At 39.5% G+C, this 18,659-nt stretch overlaps 1 protein-coding gene across 1 annotated transcript in view; it reads left to right on the top strand.

Moving 5' to 3' along the window:
* TRRAP (transformation/transcription domain associated protein) overlaps positions 1 to 18,659 on the top strand; it is a 115,261-nt gene that overhangs the window by 1,321 nt on the left and 95,281 nt on the right. The window contains 11 exon segments of the mRNA XM_038539452.1: positions 605 to 764; positions 1,175 to 1,224; positions 6,240 to 6,350; positions 7,358 to 7,462; positions 8,565 to 8,648; positions 10,701 to 10,757; positions 12,467 to 12,592; positions 14,048 to 14,125; positions 14,333 to 14,421; positions 15,287 to 15,383; positions 17,566 to 17,704. Of these exon segments, the coding sequence (XP_038395380.1) occupies positions 665 to 764; positions 1,175 to 1,224; positions 6,240 to 6,350; positions 7,358 to 7,462; positions 8,565 to 8,648; positions 10,701 to 10,757; positions 12,467 to 12,592; positions 14,048 to 14,125; positions 14,333 to 14,421; positions 15,287 to 15,383; positions 17,566 to 17,704 (1,036 nt within the window). The 5' untranslated portion in view covers positions 605 to 664.

Genomic DNA, 18,659 nt, shown 5'->3' with positions numbered 1-18,659 from the left:
TCTACACCCAGTGTGGGGCTCAAACTTAGAACCCCAGAGCCTGCAAGAGTTGCATGGTCTACAGGCAGAGCCTGCCAGGCGCCCCTCAGCTACCTGTTTTTAATACAGCCTGTGAACGAAGAATGGTTTTTAAGTTTTTAAGTGGTTGAGAAAACGTCAAAAGAAGAGTAATGTTTCGTGATGTTTGAGAATTATGTGAAATTCAAATGTAAGTGTCCATAAATTAAAATTTTATAGGTCACAGCCATGCTCTTTCATGTATGTGTGTCCATGCTATTTTCTGGCTGCAACAGAGCTAAGTAGTTGTGGTAGAGACCACAAAGGCTGAAATATTTATTGTGTCTGGTTTACAGAGTTTGCCCATCCCACAGTCTAGGGAAAGAAGGATATACAGTAAGGGGAGGGGGGCGCCTTTGATTATAAAAATCATGTTTAGAAATTAATAGGTAAAATGGATGTAAGTTTACTTTCAAAAAAGCAGAGGGAATAGTATTGTGGGCATTTAAAAAGTATTTTGCTTAATATAGTCATTTAGGTAAGATTTTCATAGAGACTGTGAACTGTGCCTTCAGTAAGTTGGCTAACCTTACGCTCCTTTTCATAGGCTGGGTGAACTCATGGACCTGATGCTTTTCTCTTGAGAAAGAAACCACTCAAAAGAAAAATGGCATTTGTTGCAACACAGGGGGCCACAGTGGTTGACCAAACCACGCTGATGAAAAAATACCTTCAGTTTGTGGCAGCTCTCACTGATGTAAATACACGTGAGTTGATCCTTTTTGTCATTAAAAAATGTGTTATCGTGGTTCATCTGTCTCAGTTCAGATGGTGTGCACGTTGAGAATAAAGAGTAATGTTGGCTTGTATCCTAATTTTCCTATTCTCTGCCTTGTGGAGAAGCAAAGTGATGAGCATTATTGGCTAGAGCCCCAAAGAGGCACATGTGTGTATGTGTGTGTATGTATGTGTGTCTGTATCCTTGTCTGTGCATGCACATGTATGTCTGGGAGTACGAATGTGTCTGACTGATTATAGGGAACTAGTCTATGTGCCTTCTGTTGGACGATGACAGTCAAACTGATAAGATCTGATTGCTTCTCTTAAACATTAAATAATTTTATGAAGATCCTTGACATAATTTAAATTACCTGATAACTTGTTTTGTCATTTACAGCTGATGAAACAAAGTTAAAAATGATGCAAGAAGTTAGTGAAAATTTTGAGGTATGAACTTACTATATATTTTTTTGTTGTGAGGTAAATATTCACATGTGCTTCCCAATTGCTTCTCTGTTAATCTTAGTAGTGAATCAAAAACCATTCTCTCTGTTAATGTGATTTATTGTATTTCACAACTGATATGAGATGTGTGCACGGTATTGTCCAACTATTTTTTTTTTAAGATTTTATTTATTTATTATGAGAGACACAGAGAGCGGCAGAGACACAGGCAGAGGGAGAAGCAGGCTCCATGCAGGGAGCCTGATGCAGGGCCCCAATCCTGGGACTCCAGGATCACAGACGCTTAACCACTGAGCCACCCAGGTGCCCCTGTCCTTACACTAGTGACCGTGAACCTCAAGTATCATTGAGGGATGTTGCTTTGGTTTTGGTGGTTAAACCTTTTTCAGTTTTGAGGCATATACTTTCAGGATGCAGCCAGACTGAAGTTGTGGATTCATTACTTTCACATAATAAATGTGTACCACTGGGTACAGAGAGCAGGACATCACTGTGGCTCTGTTACTTAGCAATTGCATGATCTTGAGCATTTTCTCTCTTCTGAGCCTCACGATTCCACAATTTCCTGGTATCCCATGGGTCCCTGGGCTCTGTTCACTTTTCTTTGGTCTTCTCTTTGTTCTTTAGATTGGATGATTTCTGTTCTCTGCCTTCAGGTTCATTGACTGTTTCTCTGTCCTCTCCAGTTGGCCAGGAGGTTTTAAAGTTTCAGTTTATTTTTTATAAAATTTTTTTTATTTTAGTTTTTGTACTTTCAGTTTTGGCATTTCTGTTTGGTTCTTCTTTCGATTTCACTACTTCACAGAGATTATCATCACATACCAACATCATTTTGTTGTTGTTATTCTTAGACCATTTTATAACGACTGCATTAAAGTCTTTGCTAAATGCAACATTTGGGCTAGATGAGGGTTAATTACTGACTCTTGGTCACATGATCCTGCTTCTTGCATTGTCTAGTAGTTTTTGACAGTATGCCGAATACTGTATATGAGGCCAGGGACTCTAGATTGCTACCTCCCTCTGAAGAGTCCTGATATTTTGATTGTGGTAGGCAGTTAACTGGTTGATCTCGAACATACATGGGCTTGGTTTTATGCTGGGGCACAGAGGATCATGGGAAGGCTAAGGTATTCCTTGGGTCTCTAACCTGGCGGGATTCACCCTTCAAACCCTGGCTTCCCATGGGTATCATCAGAGGTTGATTTTAGGCTTGGCTTGTTTTAGAGGCCTAGAATAGGCCTTACTCGAGGGCATGGTCCTTTCTCAGCTGGATGTCTGGGGTGTTAAAGAGGTGTTACGAAAGTGCACTGTGCTTAGGCTGGAACCCCAGCATCCTCCAACATTGTTAAATCTCTGATACCTCTTCGTCTCTCAGTCCCAAAGCTGTCCCTGTCCGGTAAGCTCCAGGTGGTCTTTCCCCCTCTAATATGTGCAGTCCAGCCCTCTGTCAAGGTCTCAGAGACTCAGAGAAGACCATGCCCTGTAGTTCCTGTTTCTCTGGAGCTCTGCTTTGCAGATTCCGGCCACTTGAACTGTTTGGAACTCTGGTGTTTGCTGCTCAGCTCAGCAGGTCCATCCTGCTGACCTTGGGTGTCAGCCTGCCACACACCAGTCAGGACATCTGTACCCAGGCAGAGAGCCACGGTGATCATATAATGTCCCCTGCTCCCGGAGATTGTGGTCTTGCACTGCCTTTTCTCCAGTACCTGAAAACCATTCTCTGGTTTCTTGTCCAACTTTATGGTTAGTTTTGTGCTATTAGTTTCATGGGCAGGAGAGAAGATTTTATTTATTTTTTTTTATTATCTTTAATGTGAGGATAATAAAATATTTTTAAGAGAGTTAATGTGATTAAGAAAAACAGATAAAATGTTTTCAGCTTCAGGCATGGCCATTTGGACTACAAAGGATCAAATAAATGCTGGTGCGGAATGAATCAGTGCCCTTCTCTGGAGCACTGGGTAGTATTTCCGTTTGGTGGTTTTATTTTAAGTAGATGTTTTTTAGGACTTGTTGCGTTGAACTGAGCTGGGAAAATAAATCCTGAGATATTTAGAGATTGAGCTAAAGAGCTTTCTCTTTTGCCCAAGCTGCTAACGCAAGCTGTTAAAAAAAAAAAAAAAAAAAGGTAAAGAAAACCCAAAAAATGAAAAAAAGGAGGTGGGAGGTAGAACATGATTGGCTTGTGTTCTGCGTTTTTGGAAGAACTGATAAGTGAGAACCAGAGCCCCAGCGTTTGAAAGGATGCAGTCCGTCCTGGAGGAGCTGGCAAACCTTGAGAAACAAGCACGTATGTCAGGCGTCTGAGTGCGGGCCTGGATCAAGTGTCCGACCTTTTCTCTCCTGTTTCCTGTCTGCCAGTTAGCAAGTTAATTTCTGACTTTGGTCACAGTCACATTGATCAGACTCCCAGAACTAAAGTCAGTGGAGCAATGTACTTGGGCTTTTGAAAATCATGACTTTGGAAATCCGTAGGATATAAACATTTGCCTTAAATGAAATTCAGATGACTAAGGCCTTCAAAGAATCAAATACTAGAATGACCATCAGTAGGTAATTCTAAGTTAGCACCACTACCACCCCAGAAAAATACCAGAATGAGGGGACTGAAATTAAAAAAATAAAATAAAATAAAATAAAAGCCAGTGCTTACAGGAGTCTTAGAAACACATTTCACTAAGCACTTAGGAATAAAATTGTGGGCCAAGTAAATGTCCTGTGGGCCATCTTTCAAGATAGGAGCTAAAGAAACCTCCAAGTTAGAACTCCTGTGACAAATTCATGTGGATCAAAAAGCTGGGAGCTGAGTTGAAATCCTGGCAGAATAACCAGGCAGCTTGTGAATGAATCTTTTTTATCAGAGGAATCTGAAACTCCTGTTTTGAAAATTTGGAAGCCGCAATCAAATGGGCCTCTGTGCAGATGAGCTTAACTTCTTGGTAACTTTGATAATGATACAATGGGAATTTTCTTCCTTGAGTTTTTGAATATGGATATTTTGTAAAAAGTCTTAAGCTTTGGGGACGAAAGTTGACATACACACACACACACAGGCTCCTGTTCCCAGTGAATTCATACACCCTACTTGGGGAGAGGCTGGGGGCTGCCGGAGGACTTCTCCCATGGTGTTCTGTGCGAATGGAGCCCTGGGTGGGTCCTGGGAGCCTGGTGCTCAGGCACACGTTCCAGGAATCACACTATTTTCTTTCCTGGCTCCTGTGGCAACCCTTTTCTGGTTTTCACCTGTTTCTCTCTCTTCCTTCATAGACTCCTCTTCCAGGATTACCTTATAATGGTAGACAACCCCACATCTTTATCTGTACCCCCAGTGAGCGTCTGGACTGTCAGACGCTTGTATTTAATTAACTGCCCATATGTGTCCTCTCAAGGACTTGTCAGGCTAGCGATAGTAACAGTTGAACCCCTTGCTCTTATGCTCCCACCTTCTGCCATGCTCAACTAGTTTTAGTGCCTTCACATCCATACTTTTTTTTTTTTTACATCCATACTTTCTTATAATTTTCTGCCTTTGCAATGGCTTTCCTTAGAACCTTCTTCATTTCCACTTTTTTCATGAGGTTAACTCCTGCTGGACTTCTAGGTCGTAGTGTAAACTTCGCTGCTTGAGGAAGGGGTTCTGTGTCCTTGGTTCCATCCAGTACATTGTGGTCTCTTAGTTGCCAGTGCTTCTTCTATTATAATTCTGTACTGTTCTTTTTATCTGTATTCCCAGCATATGACTGCCTCCCGCATCTCTGAGGGCATAAATAGTATCTACTTTCTTCCTTTTTATGTTTTTTTTAAAAAAGATTTATTTATATGTTTTTAGAGAAAGTGCACGTGTGCAAACATTGGGGGGGTCGGGGAGCAGAGGAAGAGTGAGATTCCCAGGCAACTCCCCATTGAGCACAGAGCCCAATGGATGGCTCCATCTCATGACCCGGAGATCATGACCCGTGCGAAAACCAAGAATTGGACGCTCAACCAACTGAGCCACCTGCACATCCCTCCACTTTCTTCATTTTATCTCCATCGAGCACATGATAGAGCCTCACTGAATGAGCAAGTGAGGCCTTAATGGGGAAAGGACCAGGCTGTTAGAGACACTTAATTTGGAAACACTTCTCAAGCTTTTGAAACAATATTCAGCAAGCTTTATAACCTCTCTGAGCCTCTTTATCAATGAAATGGAGATAATACTTACCTTAGGTTTGTGAGGACTGAGTGAAAAAGAGTAAAAATACACAGGACGGCAGTTAGCACACAGGTGATCTGGTAATATTGCCAGACGACAATGAGCATTTACCTTAGAGCATTTGCTGTGTCTTAAATTAACTCATGTAATCTTCATGTGATTACCTAAGACAGTAAATAATATGATACTCAACAGAGGGGACACTGAGGCACAGAGGCTAGGTAACTGCCAGAGGTTCCCACTTTCTAAATGGGATCCAGAAACTGCTCTAGGAGCCATTTTATGTCACTGTCTCCAGACTATGGGGTCATTTCCAATTCTCCTTTTAAAGTCAGTGCTGGGAGAAATAATGGATTAGGTTAGATTATAATCTGATGAATATAGATTTGACAACTCAGCTTTTCAGATTAGAAAAAGGTACCAGTTTGTTTAGGCTCTTCTTCATTTTCCACTTGAAGAGACTATGATCTAGAAGCTAAATGTCTTTTCAGAGATCTCACGCTTAAGATGTGGTAGAGCCAGCCTCTAAAAGAGGCTCCAGATTCCACATTTTCCACAGCATTAGTATTTCTACTTTTAACATTTAACAGTTTTAACATTCATTTTGCATCTTAAATTGGATTTCAGGAGCAATGATCATTTTAATTAAAACTGTGTTGTAACTGAAATGTCTAAAAGTATTAAAAATTGTTGGCTTCACTACAATGTTTTGTATTTTCTTGAGGTTATAATATGTGAATTTGAAATGAAAATGTGTACACAAACTTAATGGCGTTTTCTTTTATTTTTGCACAATTAGAATGTAACCTCATCTCCACAATATTCTACATTCCTGGAACATATCATCCCTCGATTTCTCACATTTCTTCAAGATGGAGAAGTTCAGTTTCTCCAGGAGAAACCAGCCCAGGTAATCCATTGAGGAACATCAGTGGTGATGGAGGTGGGGGGAGGGGGGAATGTCATGCTGTAAGATTGTAAACTTTTTATGAATTTAAACAACTGAGAAAAGGTGGGGCTCCACTTCAAAATAAGAGTGTTTTTGTCACATAAGGATGACCTTGTCCCCAGCCATGCCTCCTCAGTTAAATTTGGTTTTAAGTCGTTCACATTTGCCAACTGGTGACGTGGGTACACTGTTCATTACAGATGAGTTCAAATATCCACAAAAAAGAAGGAATAATCCTTTAATGACCCTCTCCATAGCTACTCCCTGACTCTGCTCTTCTAATTTGAGTTCTCATAACTTCTGACCAGTTTTATCTATACCTCCACCCACTCTGTACACTCCCCTCCTTACCATGATCATTTTAAGCGTCTCCTATAAATGTTTCAGTGTCTCTTAAAAGTAACTCTTTCACTAGCATTATGGTAATTTTTAAAGTTACTGCCAAACAAAGTATTTTTATGTTGTATCAGTTGAAAGTCTAGATGCTTGACCTACCTTTCAGTTGTGGGCTCCATGGACCAAATCCTGAAAACTTGGTCAGCTTGTGATGTAATCATTCCTTGGGCCCAAGAGAATCAGGAGAGAGGATTGTAGGAACCAAACCCATGATGGAGGGAGATCCCAAACCAGGTTCAGTTTGTGTTGTGCTCTTTTCATGCAAAATCCATCCCGACATTCACACACTGGTACCCTTCTGCTGGAAATAATGGTTTCATTGTGAAAGAGGGAAAGTTTGGCTTGGTAGGTTTGGTGCACAACTGTAGGGGTCTTGAAAGTAATGGTTTGTGGTACGTACTTAGGATAACATTTAAGTAATTCACAGGACCGTTTCTGAAATGGGGTCCATCTTGTCATTTGATGGTTCCCCGTGCTGGGTGCAGATAACTGTGTAACTTACGGAGTGTGAAAGAATTACTTTGGGATTCTTGAAGGATTTGATTTTTACATTTTTAATTTTTCCTCACCAGCAACTGCGGAAACTAGTACTTGAAATAATTCACAGAATACCAACCAACGAGCATCTTCGTCCTCATACAAAAAATGTTCTGTCTGTGATGTTTCGCTTCTTAGAGGTAATCTTTGAGAATTCTTGTTATTTAACCATTTCTAGGTTGTCAGTGGTTTTCTTACTGTAGAATCTAGTACTGCACAACTGCTTCCCTTTCACTAAAGCTCTGATTCACATGAGTAAAAATTTTCTTAATGTCCATTTTCCACCATTTCGCCCACCAAATTACTAATAAATATTATTATTGAAGATTTTTTTTTTTTTTTTTTTTTTTTTTTGAGTCAGCAGGGAATTGACTAGACACAGTGGAAATCTTTAGAAAGGGTTGGGTCAAAAAAAGAAAGAAAGGGTTGGGTCGACAGACTCGAGTGCAGGGCTCTTTGGCTTTGTGCTACTTCAAGCACAGTAAATACTCAAAAGAGTTTCTCAAATTCTTCAGGTGAATTTATTTGGTACCTGTTATATTTGCCTCTAAAATTGTTTTCTTACTGTTCTTAGCCTTGATATGTGTAGAATTCTGTTGTTTCTGGGCCCCTTGAAAAGATGAGCTTTATAGGGGATAGAGTTGGATTCAGATCCTAGCTCTGCCATGTGTTAGGTGTATCATGTTAGCCATGTGGCTTACTTTCTTTTAGCTTTAGCTCCCCTAGGTAAGATGTGGCTCACACCCCATTCAGAGAGTGTAAAGTGTTTATCAGATGGTCCAATGAAAACATAGTGGGTTTTTTAATTTTTTTATTTTTTTTTTATTTGAGAGAGAAAGCATGAGCAAGAATTGGGAGAAGGAGAAGCAGATCTCTCCACTGAGCAGAGAGCCCAACATGGGGCTTGACCCCAGGATCATGACCAAGCTGAAGGCAGATGTTTAAGTATCATTTGGACCATTAAGACCTTTGTTCATGGTGTGACTTGTCTTAAGTGCCAGTTACTCATCTGTCAGAGTGTTATTCTCCAGAGCTTACTGGGCGGCATACCCTTTAGATGGTCCACCAAAGACCTCAAAAGCTTCTTATCTGAGACAACTATTCTGTGTTCTCTGTTCAATAAGTCAAATCTGAGTTAGCTGATGTAGGGTGTGTATACAGAAAAATGCTTAGCGAATGGTCAGTAATCTTTAGATTAAAATAACCTCAGAAGTATAACTTAAAAAACATTTTTTTTTTTAGACGGAAAATGAAGAGAATGTTCTTATTTGTCTAAGAATAATCATTGAGCTACACAAACAGTTCAGGCCGCCTATCACACAAGAAGTAAGTGCTTATCCTGATTACGTTTATAAAAGTGCGTCAGTAGGTTTTTTTTCCACCATGTGATTTATTTATTCTCTTAGAATTGACAGGACACATGCTACTTTCAAGAAAAGGATAGCCTAAGTTTGGGGGAAATTCTTTATGGGTTTCTTTTTTTTTTTTTTTTTTAAAGATTTTATTTATTTATTCATGATAGTCACAGAGAGAGAGAGAGAGAGAGAGAGAGAGAGGCAGAGACACAGGCAGAGAGAGAAGCGGGCTCCATGCAGGGAGCCCGATGTGGGATTCGATCCCGGGTCTCCAGGATCGCGCCCTGGGCCAAAGGCAGGCGCCAAACCACTGCGCCACCCAGGGATCCCTCTTTATGGGTTTCATAGTGACTTTTTTCTTGTCAATGTTTACATAAATATTTGGGTGAATTTGTACATTCATTGAAATTTAGTAAACTACCAAACTGGCAGAGCTTTGTGGGTAATTCTGGTATTTACAGGCCTGGTGTGCTAGAAGGCTCCAGTCATTTTATGCTCTGCAGGGGTTTAAGATGTGGGTTCTGAAGTCTAGTGGGATCATCTAAAGGGCATACCAGTTCTGAAGTCAGAACTGGATTGGAATCTCAGCTCTGTAGTTAGTAGGTATCGACATTGGTAAGGTTTTAGCCTTTTGGAGCCTTTTCCATAAAATGATACTCACAGGACATATCCTCAAAAGGTATCTTGAGGAATTAAATTTTTTTTTTAAACACATATAATCTGTATATTCTGGCAAACATACCCCCTCCCTGAGATGCCTTCTTTTTTATACTGACTCTTTATTGGTTCAAATTATATGTGGAAGAGTTCATAGAGGGCAGTAATAGCTTTTGTATAACAAGAGTGGAAAGTTCGTCAAAACTCAGGTCTTCATTAAGGAAGTCATATAGGAATAAAATATAAATGTAATGAGTGTGGGAAAACCTTTGATTCTAGGTCCTATTTTATGTGACACCAGAGAACTTAGAACCAGTTAAGTATGTAGGGATGCAGTAAAAAGGGAAACATGAAGATTTCCCATTTGGAGTCAGGATCCTTTAGTTGATTTTGAGCGTATCAGGAATAAACCCCATGCTTTTCTGACTGCACTTTGATTTTCCCTCTGGAAATGCCACTCAGGAGTTTTTGGTTGAAGTTTTAAAGATGGATGAGAAGGCCTTACCACCCTGAGATTTTTGAAGAATTAAATATAGAGTGATTGGTACCCACATAGTAAGCACTGAATATGCTGTGTTAGCTGTAATTACAGTTTTCTTCTGTTGTGAACCTTACTAAGTGCCTATTGTCGATTATTTTGAAATTAAAAGAATAAAGATGAAGTAGAATTCCCATTACCTGAAGAAAACTGTTTAATGTCTTGATTTTTGTTCCTTTTCCTATCTTAGGTATATTTGCTACATAAATTTGATAATACTGCATTTGACATTTTATGTCTTGTTTCCCTTCACATTGTATAAGAGTATTTTCCAATCATAAAAAGTTCCTTATAAAGGAAGTTTTTCATGGGTGCCTAATAGTCTTTCTTATGATGCCCTTGTGTTTGGATATTTAAGGTATTTCAAAATTTTTATTTTAGGACTTTGCTGAGTGTCTTGTTGACAGTTCAGATTATTTCATGGACTGGGTTTGTAATAGTAGGATTATCAAGTCAGAAGTGTTAATGCTTTAATGCTTCTGAAATTGTTAAGGCGATTTCCAGAAAGGTTTGAGCACTTGACACTTCCCCTGGTAGTATGGGAGAGTCTCTCTCCTGTTGGACTCTATCTTGCAGGGTGTAGCAGTACTTTTTGAAAGGCAAGAAGTGGCATTTATTTTAATTTTCATTCCTTTGCCCTTCCTGAATTAGAAACTTATTTCCTTTGTGTTTCTTTTTTGGCTTGTCTGTATTTTGAGTCTGACATTTTTCCTGCCAGTTTTATGAGTTCTAACATGTTAATACTATTAATGTTTTTGCTACCCACTATGAGCGTTTTCTGTTGATAAATATCTTCCTTACACTCTCTTTTTAAAATTTTATTTTTAGATACATCATTTTTTGGATTTTGTGAAACAGATTTACAAGGAGCTTCCAAAAGTAGTGGTATGTTTTTAATATTGACTTTCTTACTTATATTCATTTATTTCCTCATTCCAAAGGGAATTTGGAATATTTGGGTTGAAAGAGTAACCGAGGGGAATGCTGATTTTAGAATGAGGAGTAGTTAGTGGTGGTCAAAATGTAGGTTAATACATCAGCATTTAAAAGAATTCTCTTGCTTTCACTGTTTAAATACATTATTTTTGACATAAAAGCAATAATATATTTTTATTGTAGAAATTTGCGACAAAACCAAGGCAAATTTGTAAGCAATCATTGATGTTGAAGTTTTGTTTTTTCGCATTTTTCATGTTTTTTAAAGATGGTTGTATTCCTGTTGTGAAGCCTTTTTCGGGAAGTGGTGTACACTTTCAGCCTCCTTTTCAGTATCCTTAAAATTCTTTCCAATGTTCAAAGAAGTCTTTCTAACTGGCGTCAGAAGTGTGGGGACGGACATGGTGTGCCTGAGGGTGTGCTCCTCCCCACCTTACTCTGGCTTGCAACAACCAGTTTGGAACATCCTCCGGAACATTTCTGTTGGGGGTCCTAGTTCTTAGTGGCCCCATAACTTCCTGTCCTATGCATGTACCTGGACTGTCTCCGTGGTGCTGCTTTTCCAGATTTTCAGCTCCTGTCATAAGTAATGGTAAAAATCATTGTGCGTAAATCTCTTCGTAAGTCAAGAGTTTTCTAAAGATTTTTTTTTTAATTTAAAAACAATTTTTAAAAAATTAATGAAGTAAAATGGACTCCTTTGGTATTTTAAGGATTTTTTTTAATTAATTAATTAATTATTTATTTATGACAGTCACACACACACACAGAGAGAGAGAGAGAGGCAGAGACACAGGCAGAGGGAGAAGCAGGCTCCATGCACCGGGAGCCTGACGTGGGACTCGATCCCGGGTCTCCAGGATCGCGCCCTGGGCCAAAGGCAGGCGCCAAACCACTGCGCCACTCAGGGATCCCCTTAAGGATTTTTTTTAAAGACTTTATTTATTTATTCATGAAAGACACACAGAGGCAGAGACATAGGTAGAGGGAGAAGCAGGCTCCCCTGTGCGGAGCCTGATGCGAGACTCAATCCCAGGACCCTGATATCATGCCCTGAGCCAAAGGCAGACATTCAATCACTGAGCCACCCAGGTGCCCCTGTTTTAAGGATTTTAACTTAAGAATGTGTAAAACTTAATTGAGTTCTGGGTTGCCAAGTCCTGTCAGCCTGTCATTTCAGCCAGAAAAGCTGCTGTTTGTCAGAAGCTGTTTTATTTAACATAAAGTCCAAATTACATTTAGAACTGAGGATGGCAATGAGGCCCTGGCTTTTAAAAATGTCTGTGCTTTGTTGTGGTTCCTGTCTTTGTTCTCTGAAGGAGACTTTGGAAAGTGGACTCAGTGGGGCCTAGCTTCTGGGTTCCTACCACTAGAGGCATGGGCTACATGAGGTAGTAATGTAGCATGTCGTGCATTACGTCTATCACCAGCTGGGAACAAAGGTAGAAAATACTTGGGCAAGTTTTCGTTTTCCATTGTTGGGGTAGAGAATATTGTCACTGCCGTGTTACCTTCACCCATAGAGGACTCAAAGTTATGGCATCTGTGTGACAGAGACGGGTATAACGTTGGATTTCTTCCAGCACAGGTTGGGTGTGTTTCATTGAGAAATATTGTGTCTGACATGAGGAAGAATGACTTCCACTCTTTTTATGCAGAACCGCTACTTTGAGAACCCTCAGGTGATCCCTGAGAACACAGTCCCTCCCCCGGAAATGGTTGGTATGATCACAACAATTGCTGTGAAAGTCAATCCAGAGCGTGAGGACAGTGAGACGAGAACAGTAAGTTTTTTTCAGTTGTTTTGCTTTGTTTTTATTCCTGTCTTCTGTACTGGGTAGAGGAAAATAATGAGATACGGACTTTTTATGTATATTTTTTAGTATATTGTGGGTTTTTTTTCTCTAAACAGTTGGGGCATTTAAGATAACATAAATGTGTGTGCCTGAGAAAGCTTCACTGATTCTTAATGCAACCCTGAAGTGCTGAACGGAAACTAGTGGAAATCCAAAATCACCTATTGGAAAGACAGCTGCCCAGCCGAGGGGATCGCTGCTCCATCCTTAGCCCTGACATTAACAAAGTCCCTTTAAAGCTACATATATTTAAGAAAAAAAAGTTGATTTTAAAAAATGAAAAAAAATAAAGCTACATATATAAATTTCTACCTCGGTACCTGAGAGTGTGGGCTCTGGGGACAGAAGCTTGGGGACCATGTTCCAGCACCACCATTGGGCTTTTTGACTGTTGCAAAGCATATAACATTTGTTCTAGCTTAATTTTCTCTCTCATTATCTGAGAGCCCTGTCATGTGGAATTTTGTGAAGGTCATACTGGTGTTGTCTGCAGGTAATACATTGTATTGGATGTATATGGTACACAGGTAACCTGTACTGAGCAATTACGAGGCCTGTTTTCAGGATTGAGTTAAGAATATCATCTATATTTGTTTTATAATTTTGCAGAATGTTTTGATTTGTGCTAGGGTAAACAAGAAACTGCATTTTGAAGCTTTCATTCCTTTTCTCTTCTGGAACCAGAAACTCATTTTCAGTTTCAGTCATTCTTTTCTTTTTTGTCTGCCCCTGCCCATTGTCCTGACATTTTCTGAGTCTGACATTTTGCTTACCTGCGCTGGGAGTTCTTATGTCAACATTAAAACTATTAAATTTTTTAAAATATCATAAACATTCTGTGTTTAGAAGTATATTTGAAACTAGGTAAATTTGTACTTTCTGATGTTGTTCTTTTGAATCAATTAATAGATACTAATTTAAAATTTCTTCAAGTGGGGATCCCTGGCTTGGCACCTGCCTTTGGCCCGGGGGGTGATCCTGGAGTCCCGGGATCGAGTCCCATGTCGGGCTCCCTGCATGGAGCCTGCTTCTCCCTCTGCCTGTGTCTCTGCCTCTCTCTCTCTGTGTCTCTCATGAATAAATAAATAAAATCTAAATAAATAAATAAAAATAAAATTTCTTCAAGTGATTTGAATGTCTAAGTTTTGACAAATTTTTCTGATGTTTTTACAACATCAGAAAATAGACAAACCAAAGGAAATAGACAAACCTTTATATTAAATGATAGTTCTTTGTGCTTTGTTTTCAAAATAGTTTGGCTCTTTCACCACAGGTATTTACAAAGATGTGGCAATTCTTTCCATTTTGCTGGGGTGAGGCTAGTAGCAGGCTCTTTTAAGTGCCATAGTGATAACCGTGGTCCTGCTTGCTTCTCTCTTACAGCATTCCATCATTCCAAGAGGATCTCTTTCTCTAAAAGTGTTGGCAGAATTGCCCATTATTGTTGTTCTAATGTATCAGGTATGCACATTGCTTATTAGTTTCTTGGGTTTGGGGATTCTTATTTTATGACAAAGTTCATATCTAATTTTCTGTGGCAAATGGAAGATGCGTGTGATGTACACATGCTGACTAATGTAATGAATCTTAGGGGTTTTTTGGTATGCCAAATTATTTTGCTGTAGCCTAGTGTAAGAGCATGAAAATCTGCTGTGTTTGCTTTTTTAGCTCTACAAACTGAACATCCACAATGTTGTGGCTGAGTTTGTGCCCTTGATCATGAATACCATTGCAATTCAGGTGTCTGCACAAGCCAGGTGAGATTTCTGTGGACAGCAACATGGCTGACTGCCACGGTTCTTTAATTCCAAATAAAAATATACTTGCTGTCATCTTTTGTAAGACATGGAAATTCTGGGTGATAACATTTTGGTCAGATGATACGCATTTTTGACTTTTTGAGCTTACATTTGAATAATGATGTGAATAGTTTTAGTTTCTTATTTTGAAAAGATGAGCTAATATTTTGGGTTTTTGTGTCTTGTGAATTTAGAACTATCATTAGGTGTTACTGTGCTCACTCCCAGCTGTGGGATAGACAAGCCTTGCCACCTTCAAGCCCAGTTCTTGCTGTGCCTTTCAGCATGACTGCTAAAATGTTCTCTACCCCTTGTTCCCCCTCACCAATCATTCAACGTGTGAACTGTACATATTTATCTTTGGAAGCCCCAGTGAGGCTTCTTCTCAAACTTACGAGCATCCTCTTGAGGCCTTTGTCACTCACTCTCTTGACTGCTGCCCATCTGGCTTTGGGTCATTGGAGGGGGGATCTGAGGGTGAATCAGCCGTAACAATCCCTGGTGGCCCTAACTGGGGTCTTTCATGGAGCAGACAGTCCCTGATAGAGTCTGCTGGCCGAGTGGGTCAGCCTGGCATTGGCTCTGGGATGCACATTGCAGCTGCTCTGGAATGGTTTCGAGAGCCGCTTGCTTTATGCCTTTAAACCCTTTGCATTATTTGGAACTGCACACAAATGTAGAATGTTTACAGTTGGTGCTGTGTTATGATCTGTGTAGAAATCATGCTTTTAGGACTTAGTCATTATTATAGGCTTTGATTAAATCTAACACCACCTAAAGAGTTAAGAGCTAATACTGTAAATTCTATTCACTTCTCATTTAGGCAACACAAGCTTTACAACAAGGAGTTGTATGCTGACTTTATTGCTGCTCAGATTAAAACATTGTCATTTTTAGCTTATATTATCCGAATTTATCAGGTAAGTTCATTAACTTTTAAGTCAAGTGTACTGAGATATAATTTACATGCAATAAAATACACCTTTTGCAGATACACAGTTCTGCAAATTGACAGATGCATACAGTTAGTAAACCCCACCCCCACCCCCCAAACGTAGAATCTTTCAAAGTTCCTTTTACACGTTCATAGTCCATTTTCTCCCCAGTCCCTGGCAAACACTGACTTGCTTTGTGGCACCTAGTTTTGCGTTTTCCAGATGTCAAAAAAATGACTTGGGTAATGTATATAACCTTTTGAGTATCACTTTCACTTAGCAGTAGCACTGAAATTTATTCTTGTTATTTTATTTTTATTGGGGTTAGTTGTCTTGGTCTGTCTAGGCTTCCTAACAAAATGGCATAGACTAGATGGCTCAAACAACAAAAATTTATTTGCTCACAGTTCTGGAAGTTGGGAGGGCCAATATCAAGGTCCCTTCAGGGTTCAGGTTCTGGCAAGGACTCTCCTGTGTTGCTAGTAGCCGCCTTCTTTCTGTGTCCTCACATGGGGACGGGTGAGTGGGGACGGGTGAGAGATGGCTGGTTCTCTTCTGAGGCCACAGTCCCATCGGATTAGGGCCCTGTACTTAAGACCTCATTTGACCTTAATTATCTCTGGTTTCTCGGGTGCAGTCACAGTAGGGCTGAGGACCTCAACATGAATTTGAGGGGGCAGCATCATCTGAAGCTGCAGTACTGACCTGTATGGGTGTGCTATGCTAGGTGTAGCCACTCTCACCAGTTGCTGAGCATCTGAGTTGTTTCTAATTTTTTTAAAGCAGCTTTATCAGGATATAATTTACATATAAAATTCACTCTTTAAAAAAATAAAATAAAATTCACTCTTTTAAAAGTATTCAGTAAGTGGGTTTTAGTTTATTTACAGCCTTGTACCACTATCCCCACCATCCCATTTTAGTACTGTTTCTTCACCCTGAAAAGTCTTCTTGGCAAAAAAAAAAAAAAAAAAAAGTCTTCCTGGCCCTGGTTGGCAGTGCCATTCAGTTTCCTATGGCCCTCAGCTCCTGGCAACCAGCGATGTCCCTTCTGTCTTGGATCCGCTGATTGCGTTTCTGGCCATTGTTAATGAGTCCATCATAAATGGACATGGGCACACAGATACTTGTGTGGGCATGTATGTTGCATTGACTTCTGTGTCAGTGCAATTTTTGAGGAGAGATTGGAACTTTAAAAAAATGGCATAATTCATAAGCCGGTGATAGAGTTTGCAGTGTTCTTCGATAGGCTGGAGGGTGATTTCAGTTCTGTTTTTCCCACTCGTAGTTGTAGTCTGTCTTTATTTCAATCCTGAGAAGAACTTGGAGGAAAGAAATGACCTTATTTCCCATTAGTCATAGAATGTTTTTGTGTAAACTTTTGGTGTAGTTGTGGTTCTCAAGTGTGGGATAAACCTAGTCCTGACCCATTGTATAGCAGTGGAATTATATTGCAGTTGTTTTTTTAAGGAAAAAACTTTGTTATTTTCAGGAAAGTAAAAATGAAAACATGTTTGCCAAATTGTTGAGAATAAAAACTATCTTGGAAAGCATTCATAGCTCTTTTTGTCCTTTTTTAAGGGCATTTGTCTAGATAATGATAATTTGCACTGAGAATACGGAACATTTGATTTTGAAAATCTGAATTAGGTACTCTTGGGTATTTTAGCCAGCTTGAGCTACCTTGGTGAATTGCATTGTTACTACTCCTCAGAAGGAAAATGATGAGAGCTTGTTCTTGAGGGAAAGGGGTCTCTGGTGTCATTCACAACATATGTTAACGGGATGACAGAGTAGATTATGTTCTTTTTTTTTTGTAGATTATGTCCTATGAAATTTTCAATATTCCCCCTCCTTCCCACCAATAAGGAAGTGATTCGTATTCATTGTTAAAAGCTGGGAAAACAGAAAAATACAAAGAAGTCATCCATAATCCCATCGTGTAAAAGAAACTACTAAACACCGCTGTACGTCCTTCCACGGTGGCAGCAAGCACCCAAACTATTAAAACTTTCCAGATGCTGCTTGTTTATGAGGGTGATTACTTCATGAGGGTCCTTTGAGCCACACTTAGTCTTACTGAACTTTTTTGAGTTTATAAAATTGGGGTTTTTCTTACCCATCCCATCTGTGTCAATATTACTTTATTTCCATCCTCGTTTTGCAGGAGTTGGTGACCAAGTACTCTCAGCAGATGGTGAAAGGAATGTTACAGTTACTTTCTAATTGCCCTGCAGAGACTGCACACCTCAGAAAGGAGCTTTTGATTGCTGCAAAGCATATCCTCACCACGGAGCTAAGAAACCGTACGTCCACTTTATCTTGGAATGCTTGCATGGGCCTGTCTGCCTGTGGTACTGTAGGCATCCCCTTGTTGGTCTGAGTCTTTAGTTTGCTTGGGTGTTTTAGGCTCCATGTGTCCTTTTCTTTACCGCTCTCTCAGATTTACGCTTCCTCCTTCTTTCTCTGCCTTGTTGCCTCCGCACTCTCGGTCTGCCTCTCTACTTTGCTTGCCACCAGCATTCTCCCCATGTCTTCCCAACAGTCTCGTGATTAATGTGATCATTTTCTTAGCATAATGGCGCGTCCTCAGCATCTCCTGGTACTTCTCTGCCTTTTGGCTACATACCTTTTGAAACTGCAAGTAGCTGTTTACTCATTAACTCACAGCTAACAGTCTTTAAAAGGTGAGAAGAAAACAGAATTTTCTTTCTCCACACTGTGAAAATGGTAAATTGGTCCTGTTTTTTATGCACAAAATTACTTGCTTTTTGCTAATCTGATAATTATACTTTTTCTATCAATTATTGATATATAATTTTAAAATACTTTTCTATTTTCTATGTCCAAATCATTACATCAAAGTTATATCCTAATTGTTTTGGGTTTATTATTATTATTTTTTTTTCATCCTGTTTTGAGATGGTAATCTTTCGCCAGTAATGATTGAATATTCAGTGTTTTATTTGCCTGGCTTGTAAATTGGAGCATCTGTAAAACTGGCTTTCTTATGTAGTTTTTAAACATGAAGCGTACGGTTTGAGTAGTAACACATGAATTAATACAATAAAGCTCAGGTGTTTTATGCTGTTAAAATACAAGTTATAGTGATATTAAGTATGGATATAGCTGAGTAGAATATAGACTTTTTTAAAAACTTTTTTTAATGTAATCTATAGAGTACCGAAAAGAAATGTATGATTTTGCAAAAAACTACAGAACAAATGTGTGTGCACGTCCTCCATGTTGAGAAATTCAGTG

Source organism: Canis lupus, chromosome 6, assembly GCF_011100685.1.
Source record: "Canis lupus familiaris isolate Mischka breed German Shepherd chromosome 6, alternate assembly UU_Cfam_GSD_1.0, whole genome shotgun sequence".
NCBI lineage: Eukaryota > Metazoa > Chordata > Mammalia > Carnivora > Canidae > Canis > Canis lupus.
Note: the sequence above shows the minus strand (reverse complement) of the source record. Positions and strands in the feature narration are given on the sequence as shown.